The sequence below is a fragment of the Sycon ciliatum genome, chromosome 2 (assembly GCF_964019385.1).
Source record: "Sycon ciliatum chromosome 2, ocSycCili1.1, whole genome shotgun sequence".
Classification (NCBI taxonomy): domain Eukaryota; kingdom Metazoa; phylum Porifera; class Calcarea; order Leucosolenida; family Sycettidae; genus Sycon; species Sycon ciliatum.
Window position 1 is genome coordinate 14,701,366 of NC_088644.1, and position 10,293 is coordinate 14,711,658.

General features: G+C 49.3%; 1 protein-coding gene across 1 annotated transcript; it reads left to right on the forward strand.

Moving 5' to 3' along the window:
* The first annotated feature begins 582 nt into the window (after positions 1 to 582).
* Positions 583 to 1,386, forward strand: LOC135810397 (uncharacterized). Its single transcript, XM_065323889.1, has one exon. It carries the CDS (start codon positions 583 to 585, stop codon positions 1,384 to 1,386), a length of 804 nt encoding a protein of 267 aa, XP_065179961.1.
* The last annotated feature ends 8,907 nt before the right edge of the window (positions 1,387 to 10,293 follow it).

Here is a 10,293-nt window from a genome sequence, read left to right on the forward strand (position 1 = left end):
CTCCCGACATCCAATTGTTTACTGATGCCAGCGGTTCGATCGGCTGGGGCGCATGTTATGGCCATCGCTGGATCCAGGGACAGTGGTTGCCGGAACAAGCCGACTACTCCATCGAGTGGAAGGAGATGTTCGCCATTGCCGCAGCTTGCTCCTCCTGGGGCCTTGAATGGCGCAAGCTCCGCATACTCGTGTACTGCGATAACGAAGCTGTAGTGGCATGCCTGTCCAATGGTTGTAGCCGCTCCCCCCCCCCCCCCCAGTCATGGATCTGATACGACGGCTGTTCTTCATGTGCGCTAACTTTGGCTTCATTCTGTCAGCAAAGCATATTCCAGGATGCACTAACAAAGCCGCTGATGCTCTGTCTCGTTTTTACATGCAGGCGTTTCGCGAGGCGGTTCCGGGAGCTCGGGCGACAGCCGACCTGTTCCAGTCATTCTAACTGCCGCGGACGAATTAGCAGCACGGTATGCTGCTCATGCTCTATCCGACAACACCAGACGAACGTATTCCGCCGGCGAATCTATGTATCTCAAGTTCTGCTAACTTCAAAGATGGTCCCCGTTTCCCGCTTCAGACCTAATGCTGAGCAGTTTTGCTGTCTCCCTAACCCAGTCGGTCAGACCAGTGACTATTAAGGTTTACCTCAGTGCTATCAAGAACCTGCACCTGGAGCTCGGCTATGTCGACCCGACCGAGGGCGCGCATTTCCTCAAGCGAGTGGTACGCGGTATTTGCCGTTGCCATGGAGTAGCCGCTGTCCGCCCCAGGCTGCCAATCACGTTTCCTATTCTCTGCAGTCTGGTTGACACCTGCCTAGCTGCTCCAACCATGTGCCCTCACGACAAGCGCTGCCTGCATGCCGCTATGCTTGCCGTGTTCTTTGGTTTCTTCAGATGCGGTGAACTGCTAGAAGCACCTACCACGCGCGGCTGTTTGACATTCGAGTCAGGGATGCTCCATGGGCATCTACCACGCTCGAAGACAGACCCGTCCGGGGAAGGTACGACGGTGCTGATCGGGCCAGCGGTGCCGCCATACTGCGCTGTGAGAGCCATGCTCACCTACCTCACTGCAACCGCCTCTGCTCGTCCAGGCAGTGCTGTGTTCATCCTGGCCAACGGGCAACGCCTCAACCGCAGCACTTTTACAGCCCACGTACGCACGCTGCTTAGCACCAGCGGCGTGGCAAACTGGCAGGACTATGCAGGCCACAGCTTCCGTATCGGGGCCGCTACCACTGCTGCCCTTGCTGGCGTCCCCGACCACCAGATCCGCTCCGCAGGGCGGTGGCGCAGTGATGCATGCCTACGCTACATCCGGACACCACCGTCATCGGCCCGAACGCTGGCCAGCAAACTATCCTCAGTAAGATCATCTCCCTGACACCGATGTTTCTCGATTCACACAATTCCCTCATAATGATCTATACTATGCTGCACTGCAATACTGTTGTGTATGGGTATGTACCGGCGGTATGGCGAGTCACTCATAACTGGTCTGCCTTTCTATTGCGGCATTATGGCCTTATGGTCCTGCCTTTCCATTGCGGCAATCGCAGCCTCCGGGCTTCTGCCTTCCTGCGGCAATCACGGCCTCCGGGCTTCTGCCTTTCTGCGGCACTCGCAGCCTCACGGGCTCGTGACTACCTTGCGGCAAAGACCAACCAGTTCCTCGTCACCAGTACTTGCCCAACACAACCTAGCCTTATTCGTGTGGTGTATGCCTGTCTGCATGCCGTCTGTGTGCGCGGAATGCTAATGATGTATGCCTGCCTGCATGCCGTCTGCGTGCGCGGAATGCTAATGATGTATTCATGTAATGAATTCAGTTTAGGGTAGGCGCACATCTCGCAACTACGTATCTGCTGCGCAACAGCGCCCTCTACGGTTCTGGCCGCGGCACTTGTTTAGGGCGCCTTGCCGCGACCGGCAAGACTGCCTGCTGTGCATCACATTAATTTATGCGTACGCCATCACAATAATTAATTCAGTTTTGATCGGGTCCGAGTCCGCAACGTGGCACATCTCCTTACCATTCTCAGTTTTGAGTCTTCTCTGCTTTGGCTCATGCCCGACTTGCATCCTGCTGCCTTTGTCTTTTGCTGATCCACCATCCCACCATCCCACCACTAACCATTAATACTACATTGCATCATTCCTACTTCAAGTACAATAAACCTGGTGGCGAGTCACTCATAACTGGTCTGCCTTTCTATTGCGGCATTATGGCCTTATGGTCCTGCCTTTCCATTGCGGCAATCGCAGCCTCCGGGCTTCTGCCTTCCTGCGGCAATCACAGCCTCCGGGCTTCTGCCTTTCTGCGGCACTCGCAGCCTCACGGGCTAGTGCCTATCTTGCGGCAAAGACCAACCAGTTCCTCGTCACCAGTACTTGCCCAACACAACCTAGCCTTATTCGTGTGGTGTATGTCTGTCTGCATGCCGTCTGTGTGCGCGGAATGCTAATGATGTATGCCTGCCTGCATGCCGTCTGCGTGCGCGGAATGCTAACCAATATTATTATTCTGGTTTTAGAGTTCGTATCGGAGCAGCCGTTCTGCAATTCAAAGCGAGCCGTCATGGTCGACGTAAAACACTATTTGATAGGTTTTTGGTTGGAGGAAAGCAAATCGGCACACGAAGCACAGAAGCCATTTCGACTAGGCCTTCTCCTCGCCCGGCAGAGAAGTCGCCAGCGGCACAACGGCGATGCACAATAGCTACCACAGGAATGGACCAACGGACAATGACAATAATGAGAAGGACTCGGCGATACTCCGTCACCTGACATCGTCACCAGCCTTCCTAAGTGAAGTCTGCAAACATGGCACCCACTCTCACTTCACGATTCAAGCGCGTTCGCGCAAAATTCTCACCTTGCTGTGCTGGAGGCAGTGTACATTGCCAAGCTGAAGCCTGAACTGTGCGCGCAAAAGAAGTATGTGCGAAAGTTGTCACTGTTTTGACATTGTAGTACCGTGGTCCCCACTGTTGTCTGATACTATACTGGTAATATTCATTGTCTCACTGTGTAGTTGGCGCCACTAGCGCTATCTTTTAAGTTCTATTTGGTCTATGCTCTGACCGCCAAATATGTTGTTGGCACCACTAGCACTATTTTTCAAGTGCTATTTTTGTCAATGCTCTGACCGCCAAAGTGCCGGTTATAAGGACTTGCTTGCTACCTTGTTAATCACCATTCTATTCGACTTGAAGAGTAATGGTACGAAAGGCCTAGTCAAAATTATATGGCTTCTGTGCTTCGTGTGCTGATGACACTATTTGTAGTGACAGTCAATTTTTTCTTCAGACTTTTCCCGTTTGTCTCTTTCCCTCAAACCAGAAAACACTATTTATATACACAAGCTCGGGGAGCAAAAGTCTCTCTGTCCCATCAGCTGCCACATACCAACTACAGTCCATTTCAAAACTATAGAAGCGTACCTGGGCAAAAACCGTTATGCCATGAAAAGTCTTTCTTACTAATAGAACCGATACGCAACATATTCCCCACCAAAGACCTTTTCAGGGCTCTACGAGGTATACGAGGACCGCGAACACTGTGCCATACGCAGCAAGCGCACTAATCAATCTTAAAAAGAGGCAAAATAGAAACAAATACACAATCGATACGCCAACAAACTACAATGAAAATCAACGTCCGACCAGGGACAAACAAATCAAACTCATCAAAAAATCGAGCAAAACAGACTAATACCAACAAATCACAGCAAATCAAACTAATCAACCACATCACAGCAGGAGCACCTTCCAAACTCCGCTTCACACTCACATTGGGTTATTTGTTCACGATGCGTTTTCCTTCGCCCCATCCTTGTCATAGGAACCAGCCTCTCCTTGCAGACGTTTATCCATCTTCATCTGCCCTCAGCGCATTCAGCTCCGACGAACCGTCACACCAACCTCATCTTGACCAGCCACCTCGCGGGACGTCCCTGCGCTCAGCGCATTCAGCTCCGACGAACCAGCAACTCCTCGCAGATGTTTATCCATCTTCATCTGCTCTCAGCGCATTCAGCTCCGACGAACCAGCCACTCCTCGCAGACTTTTCCTCGCTCAGCGCCTTCAGCTCAGATGACGTAGTTTTGGTTATTTCTTCTCTATGCGTTTTCCTTCGCACCGGAGTTCCTGCCAGTTCCTCGTCTCCCTGATTATCATCGCATGATCGCCAAATTGTGTGCACCCGCACATGTTGTCCAGGCGTCAGGGGCCCAGCCTCCCTGCCCATCCGACACGCCACACACAACAACGAAACTTAACTAAAGTTTTACATAACTATTCGACAAGACGGAGACGGACAAACAAGAAGACCGGACACGACGAGGTAAATTGGAAACTGAAGAAAAAGACAAACATGATGGCAGCATATGAGCATGCACACAAACAAAACATAACGCATGACAATAACGTAAGCGTTCCTTGGTTCATTTAAAGACTACACATGCAACCAAAACAGTCCAACAGAGTCAAAAGGAGAACGCAAAACAAACCAAAATATACGAAAGGACCACAACAAAAATGAGCTATGAAAAGTCTTTCTTTCTAATAGAACCGATACGCAACAGCAGGAGTGATAATAGTCCATCACTTACGTTCACATGAAGGTGTCCGAGAAGACCACCGCTTGTTTGCCATACACGTTGCTGTCAGAGTACCAGTTGGATGATCCACCATGGAATATCCTGTATCACATTCATAAGTTACTGTATCCGGGTATCTCACACCTGTATGTCTGGGTTTACCATTGGTAAGTGAATCTGGTTGTGAACAGCTGATACCTGTTAAACATTCAGTACCACGTACACATCTTGTTACTCAGAAGCACCCCAAGAGCATTTGAACCCTTGACTGCCCGATTAACATGTACACAAGTCCAAATAAAGTGTGACATGACAAAGGTTTAAGGAAAATCATACGTAAGGTGTCTAATTCGGAGACATGTCTTGTCGAGCGGTCTTGGTGCGAAATGATCGTACTTCGCTGTTAGTTTGCCAAGACGCAGATTGTCCCTCCCTTTCCACCCTTTTCCTTTGGCATTTTGTTTCCCCGCTTGGGGTGAGGGGGGGGGGGGTCAAATGGTCCACCTATTCTGTCAGTATGATGTGAGGCGTGATGCCACGCAGTTGTGTGAACCTTCTGGCTGTTCGTGTACCCTCGGCAGGCAAGATGATGAAGGCCCACGGTGGGCAGTTTGCTTTCCTCGTTGGCCATTTGTGTGCACACGATAAGCTGTATACTTCTGGCAACCAGGGGGTAAGATGATTTAACCCTCTGTAGGCGGATTGTTGGCCTTGGTGGCATGTTGTGTGCCCTCAGTGGACTTTGCGCTGGTTTAGCCCTCGACGGGCGGTTTGCTGGCCACGACGGCAATTTGTACCACCACTGTGGGCAGTATGTGATTGGCCCAGAACGGGCTGGATGATTTTCCCTCGGCGGGCAGTGCGACGCAGCCTGCAGCGAGCCGGTCCTTACCTGGTACTGTTCTTTCATCACAGGCATGCATCTTTACACAATCATTCAATCCTTCCATGTAGTACATGTATCTGCGCAATCCACATCAGTCCAAATGAACACTAAGAAATTTTAGTACTGAACGTTTTCGTTCAGTTATCTTCCGTAACATTTCCCAGCGTTCATTTGGACTGGTGTGGATTGCGTAGATGCAGGTACTACAATAGTGAGAGTTTGCATTCCGAATCTCGGTTCGCCGTTCTTCGGTCATTTGTCGAACATCACAATGTCGAATTTTCGCACCAAACCCATTCAGAGCTAAAGACTTCTATATTGAAAATGTCGCCTAGGGGTTGACGACGTACATACAGCAAAACCTTGAATGGCGACAACGCAGATATGGCGACCACTTGACCATGGCGACCACTTTCCTTTGTCACTTACCGTAAAGTCGCGCATAAAAGCCGGGTTTGCATACAAGCACATCGCGGATAGAAGCCTGAAAATGAAACGGTTCAAATGCATAATATAAGCCTGTCGCGCGTAGAAGCCTGGCTTCTATGCAAGCGCGGATCGGGTAGGTCAAGAGTGCATGCGCTGTCTACGGTGCATAGTAAAACTGCCGCCATACCGGTAGTCAGTGGTAGATCTACGCGTGTCGTGCGTAGAAGCCTGGCTTCTATGTGCATACAAGCCTGGCAAAAATATCAGTGGTGCATATAAGCATGGTTTGCATACAAGCCTGATGCAGAAAGCGGCTTATATGCTTATAAGCCCGGCTTTTATCCGACTTTACTGTACGCATTCACATTCAAAACAGCTCGCATAAGGCGACCACTCGCTCAACGCGACCGACGACCACCCACCCTCGACCGCGTTGCACCCTGCTTAGACATGTACATGTACGCATTGCACTGTGCATCATGCATGGTAGATCTACACATCAGCGCAGGAGGTGTGACTACTACAATGTAGATGTACATGGTGCATGCACAACACTTCACAGGTCTCAGGCACCGTGGCTCAGGCACACATGCATAGGTGTGTGTAGTGTGATACACTGATCAAAGTGATACAATTATCACATATATACGAAGTGAATATGGTCACATGACCCACTGAACCTGGATAAGAAGACCGCCTGGCCAAGGTAACCACTTTTTCTCGGCCATTGAGTGGTCGCCTGAGACAGGTTTCACTGTATATGTCTTTCCCAATGCCAAATAAGGAGAAGTGTGTGTTGAACTATCGCCAAAGCCGCACCAACCTCTTCTTCAAATAAGGAGAAGATAGCCTAAAAACAAATTTTTACCAGTTGTAGTGTTCGAAGTGCTGAGTCGAATGGTCTTGGTCCGAGGAAGTTGAGACGCTCCCTTCCTCCTTTTTTCCCAATCGAACTCGCACACTCCCACCGAAACTGGCTGACTGCGCCATACTAGATGGGGATTTGTTTGCAAAAAGTCACTAAAAGCGCCATTTTGTTCTTATAAAAGCACGGATGAACGTGATTGGCCCATATGTTGTAGTCTTTTGGGCGCGGCCCGGAGTCGTCTGGTTTTGGTCCGAGAAGCCTGCGATGCAGCGTTCGGCCCTTATGGACACACCAGTCACCTGATCACCATGCATGCAGGATACAACTTTCACACCAAGGTTCAACTCAAAGGTTCAAAGGTTAAACTCACGTGACAGAAACGCTCCCAAACAGGCTGTAAAAGTTGTAACCAAGGTTCAACTCAAAGGTTCAAAGGTTAAACTCACGTGACAGAAACGCTCCCAAACAGGCTGTAAAAGTTGTAACCTGCTGGAAATGCCGGCCAGCGCGACCACGGTGACCAGGTGTCTAGTGTACATGTGAGCACTTTTTTGTATTGTATTTATATCATTATCTCATGGCACATCATGATGACGGCCAGTAAAACTGACATAAGGGTGAAAGCCAACCACAGCAGTAAAACAGATAAAAGAATACAAATAAAAGGCAAAGAAGGCAAAGGAGGAGACAAACCAGCAGGACATAAATGAAACCTATAATTGAGCAGAGATTTTAGCAACAAAATTATCCATCGACGTGCTGGTCTTGGCCTGCGTTGGTAATGTTGCCCAAAACACACAGCCAGCAAAGATCGGGGATCTAGTGAATAGGGTGGAGGCAGCGCGTGGGAGACTGAATGAGTTCCGGGTATTCCGTGTTTCGGAGAACCAATTATAAGCCTGCATATGCAAGGGTATTTTATTTAGTAATATTTTATGTATGAGAACACAGAGGTGGTACTTATGTCGAGTGGAAAGGGGACTGATCTTGGCAATTTCGTAAAGACTAGCGGAGGGAAAGCGACGATCTTTGCTAAATAAGATTTTAAGGAGCATGCGGTTATGGGTTTCTAGCTTGTTCAATACAGTAGTAGTTATGCCAGACCAAGCAGTATCACAGTAGTCAAGTAAGGGCAATATATAGCAACGATAAAACAAGCGTTTGCAAGAAAGAGGAAGATGTCTACAGTGGGCTTGAAGAGCCCCAAGGATGGAGCTTGTGCGCTTGCAGACATACTGCACATGGGGTGACCACGGCAATTTAGAGTCAATAACAACGCCAAGATGCTTATGCTCTTCAACAATACGAATAGCAACACTTGAAGAAGGAAAACAAAGTGGCAGGGAAGGGGGAGAAGGGGAAATGTACATAGCTGCCGTTTTATCAACGTTTGGCTGCAACTTCCAATCATGCATCCAGGTTATAACCTTGCCAATGCTATCTTGCATGGCTGCGTGCAGTCGTATAGGGCAAGCATTGGAACAAAGCAGAGCTGTGTCGTCAGCGAAAAGGCTGACACCAGGGGCAATATCGGGGAGGTCATTAATATACAGGAGAAATAGTAGTGGCCCAAGGATTGAACCCTGGGGGACTCCAGAAGTAACGGGTAAAGGCTCCGATAACACAGTTGAGAGGCGTACAAGCTGATGTCGGTTAGAGAGATACGATGAGAGCCAGCCGATAGCCTTGCCATCAATGCGATATACTGTTCGCAGCTTAGCTAAGAGACCCCTGTGCCAAACAGTGTCGAAGGCCTTTGCAAGATCGAAGAAAACTAAACCAACATGGTTATGGGCATTCCGGGCGGTGTGGATGTCTTGCACGAGGCGGGTAACCTGGTACCTGGTGGAGTCACCCCGACAAAAGCCCGACTGTGCTGGCGAAAGTGAAATGCGAACATGATCATAAATGATGTCATATACAACACGTTCGCACACTTTTGATAAAGTAGAGAGCAATGAGATAGGGCGATAGTTGCTGGGGGTGGTGCATGGTCCTCTATTTTTGTAGGTGGCCACGACTACCGCAGTTTTCCACATGGCTGGGAATTTCCCTTCGCGAAATGACATATTCAAGATAATTGACACAGGATAGGCAACAGACGGAGCAAGAGCTCTCCAAACTTCGTTGGTAATTCCGTCTTGACCAGGGGACTTGCCAGTTTTCAGATTACGGAGATATTTCCTCACTTGGGCTGTACCAGTCGACAATGATAGGAGGGACGCAGGTATTGAGGGTGAAGGGATGAGTGGTGGTATAGGCCACGTAGGGTCGTCAGGAAGTCCAAACGACGTAAACTGCGTGTTCAATATGTCTGCTATGTCTGCGGGATCTGTTGCTACCGTGTCGTCTGAAGCTGTCATTGATCGGATCGGCTCCCGGCTACAGTTCTTACGGAGATGGCGGAGAAATTGATGGAGACTAGGGCGATCAAGGGAAGACAGGGTGGCATGAACCGACTGTACATACTGACGATGGAGGGTACGTGACAAACATTTCACTTCGTTACGCTTGCGCTTAAAGGCAATGAAGTTTTCACTGGTTGGATACTTCCTATAAATGCTATACAAATCTCGCTTTAGTTTCACAGCACGCTTGAGGTCCGGAGTGATCCAGGGTCGGGATGCATCCCGCATAGTAGGATGAGGCCTAATGCAGTCTCCTGTCAGCGGAATAACTTTGTAAGGCAGCAGATGATGATGGAATGCTGACTGTAGTAAAGCATCAAACAGGATGATGGCATCATCAACATCAGAATGCCGATGAAGTAGTGACCAGTCCAACCTAGACAAGTCTTAGTTCACAACCTGCCAGACACGAGTAGGCACTTGCTTATACCTGTACTGAGCCTGGGGATGGAGGGACGATTTAGCAGTCGCTTGTGGCGTCGAGCACGATGCATAGTTGAGCGTACAAACAACCTGCAGATGATCAGATGTGCCAAGAGGAGCTGCGTGGTCGACTGAGAGGACATGTCGGGGTTTGTTGGTTACCAACAAGTCAAGACACGAGTTGGCACCCGCTAATGAAGTGTATGTTGGGAAACTCACTATTTGTTGGAGCCCAAGCATTGAAAAAACTGTCTGTAGGTTGGTACCGGCTGTAGAGGTGGAGTCAGAAGAGCACCAATCATTATGTTTGGCATTAAAATCCCCCGTCAGGAAGAAGTCACACTCGTAATAGCAAGAGGACTTTATAGCATCGACCAGCATATCCGAGAAGAAGGACAATAATATTATTGTTCCACCGTTTGGGAAGGGGGTCGATACATGCAACATACAAGAATAGGGTTAGGGGTGCATTGAGACTTAACTTCCACCCAGGCAGATTCACAGCCCTGACGCTGCAGGTCGGGTCTGTGGAGAATATGTTGAAAAGCATCAGTCCGGACAAGCACGGCGACACCACCATATCCTCTAGTGAAAGAGTGTGCATTTCTGTTCTCGTGTGCTGGTCTGTCTCTTCTGAAACAGGAATAGCCCGGTATATGCACGGAAATAGATGGGC